Source organism: Artemia sp. Qi Xiang Cuo, chromosome 13, assembly GCF_049724085.1.
Source record: "Artemia sp. Qi Xiang Cuo chromosome 13, ASM4972408v1, whole genome shotgun sequence".
Lineage (NCBI taxonomy): Eukaryota > Metazoa > Arthropoda > Branchiopoda > Anostraca > Artemiidae > Artemia > Artemia sp. Qi Xiang Cuo.
In genome coordinates this window covers 11,960,077-11,975,743 of record NC_142806.1, presented here as the reverse complement: position 1 = coordinate 11,975,743, position 15,667 = coordinate 11,960,077, and the positions used below count along the sequence as shown (strand labels likewise).

General features: G+C 33.6%; 1 protein-coding gene across 1 annotated transcript in view; it reads left to right on the top strand.

Moving 5' to 3' along the window:
- The window catches only part of LOC148944956 (uncharacterized), an 82,517-nt gene that overhangs the window by 38,792 nt on the left and 28,058 nt on the right, over nucleotides 1-15,667 (top strand). Inside the window, exon 4 of the mRNA XM_089099250.1 lies at nucleotides 14,966-15,057. Coding sequence (XP_088955376.1) covers nucleotides 14,966-15,057 — 92 coding nt within the window. The remainder of the gene's footprint in view (nucleotides 1-14,965; nucleotides 15,058-15,667) is intronic.

The following is a 15,667-nucleotide window of genomic DNA, read 5'->3' as shown; positions in this document are numbered from 1 at the left end:
TCTTGTATTGTTTATTCAAAAATTCTTGCCCTTTTATTTTGTTTCTTTCGCGTTCGCGGCCACTGAAGTCGGTTTTGAATTCCCTATTTCTTTATCTACTATATGGTCTGATTCGCCGTCAGACTCTTCGGAACTGGTTTTCGATGATTTCCGCATTAGAACTTTTAGAAGTGGCACTTCGCGTTTTTGAGGTATCACGTGCTCTTCCTTCGTAAATTTGTACTCCTCTGGAAGTAGAAGGTTTATTCTCTAAGTCCTCGCTTTGAGTTTTCAACTTGGGAGATTTGAAAGATTCTTGAGAGCTTGAGAGGAATCAAAAGTTTTTGCGGGGTTCCGCCATTGTTTAAATGCCATGTCTTCATGGGGATGGGGCATTCTTTGCACTAATGTTTCCCTCCATGAAGTCCACTGTTTAGGCTTGACCTTGGACACAGTTATATCATGATATTGTCCTTTCTGGTCATCCTTGGGAGTTTGATTCCTAGGCAAGGTACTTTGACTCTTTTTTATTGGGATATTTATTAAATCCATAGCTTCTCGCAGATTTGTTTTAATTGAATCTTTCGGAGGAGTTTTCTTTACAGTAATACCCGGAGTTTCGACAGCTCTATTCAGTTCCTTCTGTAATGACAAGGGTCTCTCAATTGGTGTTCCGGGGGAAACCATATCGTCTGGAAATCTTTTGGGGGGACAAGAGGTCGAATTTCTATCAGGGAAAAATTGGGTTTTTGCAGATATCGTATAATCCAATTCTCCTGCGCTCTCCGATGATGAACTTTTTGGATCTTTCGGCGTTTTTATTCGTAATGGCATAAGGGATTTTCTTTTGGGAATAACAAGATTTTTCATAGCCAAAAATTATTCAAAGTTTTCCTCGTCACTATCATTCTCGAAATAGTCTTTCTTGAAATTAAAGGGTTTTAGCTCTGACAATCTTGATTTAGGGGGCTCATTTTCTGCATCTGACGAATCGGTAGACGGGGGACGCGATACCCATCTTTCTGGAAATTTGGCTGTTTTTATTCGGCTAACATGTACCTTGTAAGTTCTTCCACTATCGGGGTTCAGCATTTTAAAAGTATAATCGTTATCGTACTTTTTGACTATTCTTTACGGTCCAGAATATTTGTTGGAAAGTTTTTTGCCTTCCGTATTTGCCGTGTTCCTTAGGTAGACGCAATCTCCTATCTTGAAATCTATGCTCCCCTTGACTTTGGGTTGTGTTTCTTAGCTCTTGGTTTATTTTAAATTTTTCCAACTCTTGCCTAACTATATTATAAGTTTACCTCATCCTATTTATGAATTCTTGTTTGTAATCCTCCGAGTTATTGTAATATTGCCGGGACTCAATAATCGGGATTCTAAAATCGCGACCAAAATAGTAAATAAAAAGGGTTTTCTTTGGTTGTTTCTGAATAAGCAGTGTTGATTACGTTAGTTAAATAAGGTAAGGATTGATTCCAATCGTTTCTGTTGTCTTTTGTATAAATGCTTAATACATTTGAAAATATTTTATGCCTATTTTCTATTTTACCATTAGCTTGTGGGTGACATGGGGAAGTCATCAATTTCTCTATGTTAAGAAAACTCATTAAGCCTTTTGTTACTTTTGAAACAAAATTACTTCCGTTGTCACTTAAAACCTTATTTGGAATGCCAAATTTTAAAAATAATTTCGCTAACGCCTTACTCGTGGCGTAAGCGCCTTGATTTTTTAATGCTTTTGCAAAAGTAAATCTGGAAAAGTGATCTATAACTGAAAGAATACAAGTGTGGCCTCTGTTGGAAAGAGGTAAGCCTCCACTGGTTCCATATAAATCAAATGAGACAATATCGAAGGGGCATCTCGCTACCGGGACTATTCCCATTGGAGGATTAGGATAAGCTTGGGGATTTTTCCTTAAGTTACACGCTTCACATGTACTTACAAATTCCTTAAGTTTTGTTACTGCCGACGGCACGTAAAAATATTATTTTAATTTATGGAAAGTTTTCGCTACTCCTAAATGTCCACCTATATCTGAATGAAAATATTCGAATAAAGGTGTTATTAAGTTTTGTTGTAATACAGGTTTTATTGAGGTTTGGTTTCTAGCTGCCTCAGCAGTCACGATTCTGCATAGTATTTTCTTCATCAAGATCATAGTAAAAATTATCTATCTCTTTTCTGAGAGTTTTGAATTTATCTGGTAACGCATCATCATTCACAAAATGATTAATAAGTGCTACACACATTTCGTGCTTTTTTATTTCTTTTATATTTTCTAAAGACAAGGGACAATAGTTACCCTTATTTTCTTTTACTGTGTCTTTGACATTGTTTTTCTTACATTTATGTTTACTCTTAGTATTGATAGCGTTAACTTCATTTTCCTCGGCTTCCGACGGCATATTTTCTGGGAATCAACTCAAAAAGTCACAAGCTGCATTTTGTTTACCTTTTAAATATTCAAATTCGTAATCTAGATGTTTTATATTCATAATCCATCTAGCTAGAATTCCCGTGGGGTTTTTAAATGTGCGCAGGTACTGCAAGCTTTTATGGTCTGGTCGTAGTACAAATTTTCTACCGATTAAATAGTGTCTAAATTTGTCCAAGTGGTGGATTATAGATAATAATTCTAAGTTTGTGGTGGAATAACTACTTTCACCATTTGATAAGGTTCTACTCGAATAGCATACAACTTTTTCTATTTTTCTGTTTAGGCGTTCCGTCTAGAGGATTAGGGTTTTCTACCGGGATTTATTTGCGAAAGTATAGCGCCAATGGCCTTCGAACTAGCATTGGTTGTGACCACAAATTGCCCGTTTTCGAAATCAGGCAGTGATAATATTGGTTCAAAAGTGAGTGCCTTTTTGAGACGGTCTAGGGAAGTTTGAGCTTCCTGGGACCAGATAACATTTTGGGAGTTCCTTTTAGTTAATTCCGTGAGGGGTTTCGTAATTTGGGCGTAACTGCGCACGAATTTTCCAAAGTAACCAGTAAGACATAAAATTCCTCTTAATTCTTTCATAGTTCTAGGGGGTTTGAGGTTTTCAACACATTTTATTTTATCTGGGTCTTGATATATCTCTCCTTGCGTCACCACTACTCCTAAAAAATTAATTTTAGGTTGAAATAAATATACTTTTTCAGACCGGCATTTTAAATTGCCCTGTCTGAATTTCTAGAACACATTAGCTAATGTTACTAATTTTTGTTCAGTGTTTTCTTCCACGCATATGATACCGTCTACGAAGTGAATGATAATTTTTAATCATCTTAACAGGTGTAACAAGGGTCTACATAGCGTGCTTGAACTTGTTGTAAGTCCAAAAGGTACTCTTAAGTATTCATATGAACCACATTCAGTCGCATAAAACGCAGTTTTATAGACATCTTTTTCGGCTATTTTCACTTGGTGGTAGCCTTGGGTAAGATCTAAATAAGTAAAAATTTTGATTTTGTTGAAATTTTGAGTCAAGAATTTCATCTATTCTTGGTAAAGGAAATTTATCACTAACTACTTGTTTGTTAAGGGCTCTATAATCTACTACAAGTCTTAGATCACCATTCTTCTTTGGTACCAAGATCACTGGTGCACTATACGGATTTATACTGGGACGTATAATTTCATTTTTTTCTAATTCATGAATTTTATTTTTAACCACTATTTGTGCTTATACGGCACACGATATGGCTGCTTCGCTACAGGATTACCAGTCGTTAAAATTGAATGTTCATAAAATTGTATAAGTCCGATGTCATCTTAAGATAAGGAAAATAAATCTTTAAAATTACATAATATTTGGCATAATTTTTTATTAATTTATAAGTCCGTAATATGATCCATATTAAATTTGTTTAAGAATTGCGAGTTAGTTATAGAGTATTTGTGATTTGAGGTTTTAATTCCATAACTAGGTTTCTTTTTGGAATTCTAAATCATTCTCCGAGATAATTTGGATTTGCACTAAACACGTCCCCTTTTTTATTGTAACTGTTTAATTTCGTGGTTATTAGTTATCAAAATAAAACCTTCTTCTTTGCCGTAAGATATAATCTGTTCCTCGCATAACAGATTTTCAGGAATTTCATTTGATGGGATTGCAAGACATATTTCAGATTTGCTATCTACTGGTTCAATCATCTGTGATATTTTAATTCTTTGCATTGTTTTGGGAGGAATCTTTGTTTTCCGTATCACAAACCCGTACAATTTCTCTTCACTATTATTGTCTATTAGATTCATACTGGCGCTATGCTGCGTCATTGCGGCATCTTCCGGCGTCACATTGGGTTTAATTATGTTTTTCCATAATTCCGCTATTTTCTTGATTTCGTTTGACCTATACTGTCACATATCTCCTATTTTTATTTTTGAAGATTCAATATACTTATTATTTAAATTTACTTCATTTTTGCAATGTCTCTCAGAATAATTGAACAAATTTCTGATTATGCCTTGTCCTCCTTGCGAGACATGAGGTTCAAAAGATTGCGACATTATACCGCTAGAAATTTTATTTACTGTTACGTTCTCTTCGTAACCTCTGTTACAGTTTATTAAGGTAGAAATTCCTTCCCCCACCTTAGCCGGGTAGACAAGCCTTTCGTTCGCCGCGTCTAATAGTACTGTATTAGACCTTAAAAAATTTGCGCCGATAATGGCTTCATACTGAAAGTTATTGCATATTATAAAATTTGTCGGAAAAATTCTATTATCCCTTTTTATGTCCAGGCGAATTGAACCTCTTGCATCCAATTAATGCCCTGTCACGCTAGTTAAATTGGGATTATTAGAATTTCTTTGTTGCCTAAAATGCGGAGGCAACATATTAAATATGCATGAGTTTATGATGTTCGCCGTGGCATCCGAGTCAATCAGGGCCTTAAAGTAAACATTTGCCACACAAAAATCATTAAATATAGGTAACTTGCTATTACTCTCACTAAAGGACGGTACTATTATTGGGTTGGACCTATAAAATATTCTAGGCGCCCTCTGGGTGCAATCTATTCTTCTGAGGGGTCTGACGCGTTTCCCCGTGGATTTATTTCATACGTCTGTGTCTGCATTAGAGATTCAGACATGTGAGATTCCGTAGGCATATCTAATTGATTTACATTTGTCTGGCTTCACCATGTATTATTACGGTAGTTTGGATTTCTTGCGTCAGTGTCGGGTGCTGGCGTTGACTGCCAATGCCGTTGGCTTTAAAAATTTTCATTTCCCGTTGGCAAATTTTTAGAGTTTTCATATACCATTCTCGCATTATATTGGCTTTGGCAAGTATTTGGATTTTCAAATCGGTAATGAATTTGTCTATTGGGGGGACTTTTATACAAATTTGCTTGGTATGCGTCGTAAGGTACTGATTTGCGCAATCTTCCCTGGTTATGACCTAGTGCACCACTGGCGCTAAAATTTGTTCTTTCGAACAAATGGTTGCCATAATTTTGCGCTTCACTGACGGCAATCCTTGGTCTGCGATTGTGGACATACCAGCACTCTCTCGCGATATGCCCAACACGATTACAAATATAGCATCGTATTATTGTTGGGTTATTTTCATAACTAATTTGTTTGATGGGCTGAAAACGTACTGTTTTCTGCCTAGCGGGTTCTTGTGTTCTATTTCTTTGTGGCACTGGGGAATTATCCCTTGAAAAGAAATTGGGAGATGCCTGATCGCCCTTGAAGGTCAGGCTTGCGTTTGATTCGCCTAGGCTATTTATTTTCGTTTTACTGTGATTTGCCACTATCGTATCGACTTCGTTCAATCGCCCTACCTCCTGAACTGCAAGATCTAACATCTGAATTTTTTTGGATATTACCATTCTATATAGTTTTTGGGGTAGCCCTTGCAAAAAGGTATGTGGTATGACTTTTTCATACAGTTCTCCGGAACCTTTTCCGTAATTTGCTTCTACTGATATCCGTATATTATCAAGATATTCTCTTACGTTTTGTGAATGGTCAAAGCACACCATTCCGTGTTTTAATTTATTTGTGGAACTGGTTTCGATAAATCCATCTTTAAATGCCGTTAACAATTTGTCTACCGTATTTATTGGCAAGCTGACGTCATCACCTATAGTATTTTCAATTAGTATTAGGAAGGTTAAGGCCTGCCCTTTTAATCTTAATAGGAGCATGCTGACTAACGTTTCTAGCACTGATTTTGTTATTTCTACAAACTGGGCCAATTGGATATTAAATTCGTCGATATCTGTTTGTCCATCGTATTGCGAGTAAGACTTTGCCATCTCTACATTCTTCGCGACCAACTTTTGCGCGATTAATAGTTAGCTTAGTGCTTTTAATATTTTTGCGTTTAAATAGCTCAAAATAAATTTATTTTTTCACCTAACCTATTTTGGAGAAGGCTATTGTCTCCTATGATATATTTTAAAGGGTTTTCCAGTTTTAGCTTAGTGATTATAGGCCTAATCACTTTTTTCTATAAGTCTGTATCTCTTCAATGATTAAATTTAAATTGCGAAGTTTGTAGCATAACTGGTTCGTATGTTTTCCTCCAAGTTTACGACCGCGCCAGTTCTTCCGGGTGAATTTTTCTTAGACTAAGTGATAAACTAAGTAAGCTATAAAAATAATGAGAAAATCAAAAGGTTCCACCGAGGAATTTTACGATCGCATTACGAAAGTAATGCTAAGTTTCTTGAAGGCAACACAGCTGCCACTACAAACTCACTTCCTCTAATATAAGCTTTTGCTTTCCCCTACGGAGTTTTTACCATCCTTAAATTGTTTTTAAGACTCCTTCACAAACTATTTGAAGTCGTCTTGCTTTTCATATAACCTTAGTTCTATTTCCAAAACGGCTAACATATGACAACTTGTCCTCCTTCATCTGTTGAATGTGATTCATTGATCTTAGGCTTTCGTATACTATAGATCCAGAGAGTGGGATCAAACCACATTTTTTGCAGAACTTTATTTTAAGTTTTTTTGGCCAAACAAGTATTTAAAACTGTCGTGAGAGGCTTCCTCATGTCCTCAAATTTTTGAGGCAATTCTTACCTCTTGGTGACAAGAGAAAGTATTTTGAAAATGTGAATTAAAAAATGGGTATTTACATTTGCCCAGTCCGCAGAGACAGGGAGGATGATTTTTTTTGTAGGAATTATATTGTCCGACGGAGGAAAAAATTCCAGGGCAATTACAAGGGAGGAATAGATGGATATAATATTAAACAATAGAAATCTCATGGGGATCAAGAAGTTGGTGATATTTGCAAGGACAGGTCAAGGACAAGACCATCTTGTGTAATCTATTTATCCATTAATTTAAATCTAAGAATGTTTCTTGGTTTATAATTTTTATGTTGTTTTGTTTTAGTATTAACCATGGCCAATGACATTTTTTAGTGTTAAAATTTGTTATATACTATCGTCCTTGTCTTAGAACCACACCATTCTGTCATTATTCGTCATTATTCAACCAAACCATTCTGTCATTATTCATTATTCTGGATTCAATCGTTCTTAAATCTATGCTATCGTCCTTGTCTTAGAATCACACTATTCTGTTATTATTCATTATTCTGAATTCAATCGTCCTTCAGTCTACGCTATCGTCATTGTCTTATAATTAATAAAAAAAAACTTACCGAAAAATAATTTTTTCAAAGAAAAGTAAAGGCGATCTTAAACTTAAGCTCAGGAGATGCAAAAACATTTTAAAATTCAAACTCAAAATGACCAGAAATTACTATTAAAGAATAAATGAAGCCCAAAAACGAACAGAAATTAAATAAACAATCATAGCAAAAAACATACAACAAGCAATAATATAAATGAATAAATAGATCTTAAAGCGAGTAATGCTTCTATTGAATATGAAAATCAGGCTTAAAACGAAAACAAATATTTTGCTATTAAAGTATAAATGAAACTTAAAACAAACAGAAATTAAATAACAATCAATGAAAACAAATATACAATATATATTAATATAAATGAATAAATAAATCTTAAAACGAGTGAAACGTAAATTGAATATGCATATCAGGTTTGAATCGAATAAAAATAACTACAAACAAGAGTTTGGGTATCACCTCACTGCAGAAGCCTCAAACCTACTGCGTCATTGGCGCTTTACTGAAAACAATTCTTTCATTAATTAAGATTTTAGGGAATAAATATCAGCATATGTATATTAAATTGACAATGCACGTTTTTTTTCAGTAAACTCATTTGAATTTTTTTTCAGTAAAGTACAAATTATATTCTCGCTTTTAGAAAGCATAGGGGTTTTGAACCCTACTCGTATTAATTTATGCTCGTTTTGAGTTTGAATCTAATATTTATTTTAATATTTGTTCGTTTTGTGTTTCATTTATTTATTGATACTGATTTGGGGTAGTTGTATACTTGGTAGATTATAAGATAGTCCGGACGCCAGGTTTTGAAAGTGTGAATCATACCACAACGGAATGGGGATGCTACGAGAATTAACCTACCCTCCAACCCCTAAATTGACCATGCGGATTCAAAATGCCAATGGCACTTGCTTGTGAGTGGTGGAACACTCCAAAACTTGACATTTTATTATATTTTGGTGTTTCGTGCAAGAAAATACATGTTCCACAAAGTTTGAGGTGCAGTTTTCCGCTCAAATAGAAATGCCTGGAAGCCAATGAATGTTTTCATAACAAACCAAAACGATTAGTTAAAAAAAATGGCAAAACTATATGAGTCTTGAACAGTCTTGGAAAGTATAAACAAAATGAAATTGAATATTAGATATATAATGATATTAATTGTTGAAAGATCCCTAAGTTCAAGATTATTTTTTCACTGTAATTTTATTTTCATTTTCAATGCTGTAAGAACTGGAAAATAATAAATTTGTAATATACGAGTAATTCGTTTTCAGTGAAGCTTTAGGTTTTTACAGTTAAAGAAGGGGGCAGTATCCAAATTTTATTTGTAGTGAAACTATATTTGTCTTGACTAATCTTGAAAAGAACTAATAAATTAAACTGAATATTTGATGCATAATGATATTAATTGATAAAACGTCATCAGTTCAAAATTTTACTGTAATTTCAATATTTATTTTCAATATTAAGTGTAAAAGAAATCATTTGTAATATAATTCGTTTTCAGTAAAGCGCCAAAGACGCAGTAGGTTTTATGTTTCTGCAGTGAGGCGATACCCAAACTCTTGTTTGTAGTTATTTTTATTCGAGTCAAACTTGATTTGCATATTCAATATAAGATTCACTCGTTTTAAGATTTATTTATTCATTTACATTAATATATATTGTATGTTTGTTCGCATTGATTGTTATTTAATTTCTGTTCGTTTTAAGTTTCATTTATACTTTAATAGCAAATTATTTCTTTCCGTTTTAAGCTTCATTTTCATATTCAATCGAAGCATTACTCGCTTTAATATCTATTTATGCATTTATATTATTACTTGTTGTATATTTTTTGCTATGATTGTTTATTTAATTTCTGTTCGTTTCGGGTTTCATTTATTCTTTAATAGTAATTTCTGGTCGTTTTGAGTTTGAATTTTAACAGGTTTTTGTATCTCCTGAGCTTGAGTTTAAAATGGCCTTTACTTTTCTTTGAAAAACTTATTTTTCGGAAAGTTTTTTTTAATTAATTTTTATTCGTTTTTCTGCCGGTTGAATTTTTCTTAGGCTAAGTGATAAACTAAGTAAGCTATAAAAATAATGAGAAAAATAAAAGGTTCCGCCGGGGAATTTTACGATCGCATCATCTGAGCCGTTATAGCTTATCTCGTGCCGTTGAGGGCTGCACCGGCTGTAATGGGGGGGAATAGATAAATGTGTGACCTTGACACACCCTGAACGCGAGAAAATAAAATACGTAACTATGTAAATGTAACCTCTTTTCCTTGAGTATCTGGAAATCAGTTACCTCTAATGTTAAGTAGAAATCAGATTCCTTAGGGAACGTTACCGATGGAGACCTACGAACTAGTTACCTGCTTTGCGATTAGATACAGATATATAAATAAAACGAACACAAATAGAAAAGAAATAATTTTATTGAGACTTTCATTTAGGTGTGCAACAGTGCTTCACTTCAAATGACGACAATAGTGGCTGAGATAACAATAATGACCAAATCTCTACAATGACTGCGTCATAATGATAATTCTGACAAATGAATCGAAAAGATTATGAGAACTCAATGCCAATAATAATAATTCTGATCTACGATTGCTCTCATCAAAATGAATCCATAATAATAATAACTATGACTGAATTGCAATGCCTGAATGCCTCAAAAAACACTTTTCTTCACTATATCAAATTAATCCTGCTACTGTGCCTTGAGAGCTATTTCACGATTAGCCCATGTCCTGTAGAGGGGGCTGCTACCTTTTAATTAGGTTTGCAAACTGACTTCATTATGCTAACTGCTCATCTAACAATTGTTTTTTAATGTTGTCAATAATTTAAACATAGACACTGCTCCAATAACTTAATCCTCCTGAGAAACTGTTTCTATAGCATTTTTTTATTACCTAACATCTTAGTAAAATTCACAACCAAACAGCGTGGTTGTGTGCCTGAGGCTAAAACGCAGTTTCTCTTTTTGCAGATTAAGAATTTAGACTCTTGGAAACGGGATTTGAACTTAATTAGGGGAAATTTAATTTATGTCAGAATTATCTTTAGAAAGAAAGAGTTTTATTTTTTTTTGTATTTTAAATATATCATATATTACTCACGGTACATTTTTGATTGCAAAAAGTTTCATGTTTTTATGGCATGGGGGGGGGGGTGCTTACTGTCCAATTATTCTTGACTTTAAAAAACGGATCTAGAACTTTCAATTTAAATCGAAAGAGACATTTTTCAAAGTCTATACGATTACCTCTTTGATAAAAACCTTATATATGAACAATAGACAGCTTGCATAACTTGTGGACAGCGATTGAAAACAATTACTATTAAAGAATAAATGAAACCCAAAACGAACAGAAATTAAATAAACAATCATAGCAAAAAACCTACAACAAGTAATAATATAAATGAATAAATAGATCTTAAAGCGAGTAATGCTTAGATTGAACATGAAAAAGAAGCTTAAAACGAAAACAAATATTTTGCTAGTAAAATACAAATGAAACTTAAAACGAACAGAAATTAAATAACAATCAATGCGAACAAACATACAATATATATTAATGTAAGTGAATAAATAAATCTTAAAACGAGTGAAACTTAAATTGCATATGCAAATCAAGTTTGAATCGAATAAAAATAACTACAAACAAGAGTTTGGGTATCGCCTCACTACAGAAGCCTAAAACTTACTGCGTCATTGGCGCTTTACTGAAAACAATTCTTTCATTAATTAATATTCTAGGGAATAAATATCAGCATATGTATATTAAATTTACAATGCACATTTTTCCAGTAAACTCATTTGAATTGTTTTTTCAGTAAAGTACAAATTATATTCTGGCTTTTAGAAAGCATAGGGGTTTTGAACCCTACTCATATTAATTTATGCTCGTTTTGAGTTTGACTCTAATATTTATTTTAATTTTCGTTTGTTTTAGGTTTAATTGATTTATTGATACTGATTTGGGGTAACTGTGTTCTTTGTAGATTATATGATAGTCCGGAAGTCATGTGCTGAAAGTGTGAATCATACCACAACGGAATGGGGCTGCTTCGAGACTTAGCCTACCCTCCACCCCTTAAATTGACCATGCGGATTCAAAAATACCAATGGCACTTGCTTGTGAGTGGTGGAACACTCTTAAACTTGACATTTTATTATATTTTGGAGTTTCATGCAAGAAAATGCATGTTCTACATAGTTTAAGATGCAGTTTTCCGCTCAAATAGAAATGCTTAGAAGCCATAAAATGTTTTCATAACAAACCAAGACGATTAGTTAAAAAAAATGGCAAAACTATATGAGTCTTGAACAGTCTTGGAAAGTATAAACAAAATCAAATTGAATATTAGATATATAATGATATTAATTGTTGAAAGATCCATCAGTTCAAGATTTTTTTTTCACTGTAATTTTATTTTCATTTTCAATGCTGTAAGAACTGGAAAATAATAAATTTGTAATATACGAGTAATTCGTTTTCATTGAAGCACCAATGACGCAGAAGGCTTTAGGTTTTTACAGTTAAAGAAGGGGGCATTATCCAAATTTTTTTTGTAGTGAAACTATATTTGTCTTGACTAATCTTGAAAAGAACTAATAAATTAAGCTGAATATTTGATGCATAATGATATTAATTGCTAAAACCTCATCAGTTCAAAATTTTACTGTAATTTTAATATTTATTTTCAATATTAAGTACAAAAGAAAACATTTGTACTATAATTCGTTTTCAGTAAAGCGCCAATGACGCAGTAGGTTTTAGGCTTCTGCCGTGAAGCGATACCCAAACTCTTGTTTGTAGTTATTTTATTCGATTCAAACTTGATTTGCATATTCAATTTAAGTTTCACTCGTTTTAAGATTTATTTATTCATTTACATTAATATATATTGTATGTTTGTGCGCATTGATTGTTATTTAATTTCTGTTCGTTTTAAGTTTCATTTATACTTTAATAGCAAAACATTTGTTTTCGTTTTAAGCTTCATTTTCATATTCAATCTAAGCATTACTCGCTTTAAGATCTATTTATTCATTTATATTATTACTTGTTGTATGTTTTTTGCTATGATTGTTTATTTAATTTTTGTTCGTTTTGGGTTTCATTTATTCTTTAATAGTAATTTCTGGTCGTTTTTTTTTTGAATTTTAACAGGTATTTGTATATGCTGAGCTTAAGTTTAAAATTGCCTTTACTTTTCTCTGAAAAACTTATTTTTCAGAAAGTTTTTTTAATTAATTTTTGTTCGTTTCTGATTGCAAAAAGTTTCAAGTTTTTATGGCATGGGGGGGGATGATTACTGTCCGATTATTTTTGACTTTAAAATTCGGATCTAGAATTTTCAATTTAAATCGAATGAGACTTTTTTCAAAGTCTATACGATTACCTCTTTGATAAAAACATTATAAATGAACAATAGACAGCTTGCATAACTTGTGGACAGCGATTGACACCAATGAATGGAATGAAAAAATAGCTCCAATAAGGGGGTTTAGACTATTTCACTTGTTGACAGAAAGGGACCACGGCTGTTTGGAATTGACCTTAATAGGATTGTGTGTGCCAAAGCAATTTTACATCTATCTCAGAGTATGTATTTTAACCTTATAATTGGATAATTATAATAGATTTCCTATGTGTTCTTCCCATAAAAAACCCCTTCCCATAAGTTATAAACCCCCTTTAATACGTTATGCCCCAGGGCATAACTTACAACGCCTCCCCCCGGACCCTGTTGGGCTCTGTCGACACCGGAATTTTTGTTATCAGAACTTTGAACTATTTTAACAAAATGTCAATCTCAAAATTTTTATCTGATGCATTTAGGGCGTGGAGGAGGGGGAGGGCTAGTCACCCTCCAATCTCTTTTGACTTTTAAAAAGTGAACAAGAACTTTCAATTTTCTGTCAAATGAGACCTCTCCAAAGTTTATACAAGCATCCCTTCCATAAGAAATAATGGGAAGGATTCGGATAATCCTTAAATTACAACTCTTGCCCTGAGGGCTGTGGGGGAGTTGTCATTCTCAAAGACCTAATTTCCAGAACTTAAAACTACGTTTAATAAATTGGTTGTCTCAAAATTTTGATAGGATGTGTTTCGGGAAAAGGTGGGCGTGAGAGGGGGGCTAGGGTCCCTCAAATCACTTTCGACTATTAAAAAGGGCACTAGCCCTTTGAATTTCCAATCGAATGAGCCTTTTTTGAAGTTTCTACGACACCACCTTCTATAAAAACCTTATATGCCCCCAGGGCATAACTTAAAACCCTTGCTCTGAGGGTTTTGGGGGATTGTCCTCCTCAAAAATATATTTCCTATCTGGAAATCAACTATGCTGAACGAAATACCTATCTCAAAATTTTGATTGGATGTATTTGGGGGAATGATGGCCGGGGGGGCTAGTTTGCCACCAATTACTTTCGACTATTAAAAAGGGCAGCATCCCTTTGAATTTTCAATCGAATGAGCCTTTTTTGAAGTTTCTACGACAACGCCTTCTATAAAAACCTTATATGTCCCCAGGTCATATCTTAAAACCCTTGCCCTGAAGGTTGTGGGGGAGTGTCCTCCTCAGAAACATATTTTCTATCCGGAAATCAACTGCGCTGAACAAAATGGCCATCTCAAAATTTTGATTGGATGTGTTTGGGGAAATGATCGGCGTGGGGTGGGGGCAGGGGGGTTAGTTACACTCCAATCACTTTCGACTATTAAAAAGGGCACTAGACCTTTAATCTCCAATTGAATGAGCCTGTTTTGAAGTTTCTACGACAACAACTTCAATAAAAACCTTATTCATTATTCTGGATTCAATCGTTCTTCAATCTATGCTATTGTCCTTTTCTTAGCATCACACCAATCTGTCATTATTCTGGATTCAATCGTCTTTGAATCTATGCTATCGTCCCTGTCTTAGAACCATACCATTCTGTGATTATTCATTATTCTGGATTCAATCGTCATTCAATCTATCTTATCTTCCTTGTCTTAGAACCACATGATTCTGTCATTATTCATTATTCTGGATTCAATCGTCCTTCAATCTATGCTATTGTTCTTGTCTTAGAACCATACTATTCTGTCATTATTCATTATTCTGGATTCAATTGCCCTTCAATCCATACTATCGTCCTTGTCTTAGAACCACACCATTCTGTCATTATTCATTATTCTGGATTGTCATATGTCATGATTCTGGATTCAATATCCTCTTTTTATTATTTTCCTACTCTTCCAGCACTTTTTTATACTACAAAAGAGTGATATTAGTGGCCATTTGATTTTTCCTTTACTTTATTTAATATAAAGCTGTCGATAATTTTAACAATATTCATTTTTAGGAATTGGTGAAAAAGTAGTGGACTACTATACCAATTATGTCAAAGCTGAAAATTTTATGACGGAAATGACTACTACCAGTGGACATGGATTTGTGAGTCTCCTTCTGTTTCAAGTTAATCTTGAATGCTAGCAATATATGCACAAACACACAATAGACGAGAAGAATCACTCCCACACAGTAAACTCCATAGCCTGAATGACACAGAAGGAGGAGAGGACATTAAAGACTAAATCAAACGATGCAAAATAAAAAGAAGAGCCTGATACCAATTATCACCATCAATAAACTTAAATAAGGTTATAGGACACTCCAAGGACCCAGCAAAAAAAATATACAGAAGGAAATGTTGAGAAACAAATATGTGTGTTTTCCTTTTTCAAGTATGCAATCAACTAATACCAGTCCTATTATAAATTGAAAGCAGATGAGCTGCTTTTGATCTCTATTAACTGTAACGACTATAAAGATATATTTTACACAGACCCTCCATGTGCTATGCCTAGACAGAATAATAAACAAAATAAATAACATGCATTCAATAACCTTAGAAAGATATATCAAATTTACCTAACATAATATTAAAAAGTGTATATCTAAGTAAAATAATGCTATACAAAATTTCATGAACACTCTGTAAAAATCACTACCAATAATCAATGGCCATCCAAAAAACAAACCTTGCCGTCTCGTAGTCTAACAA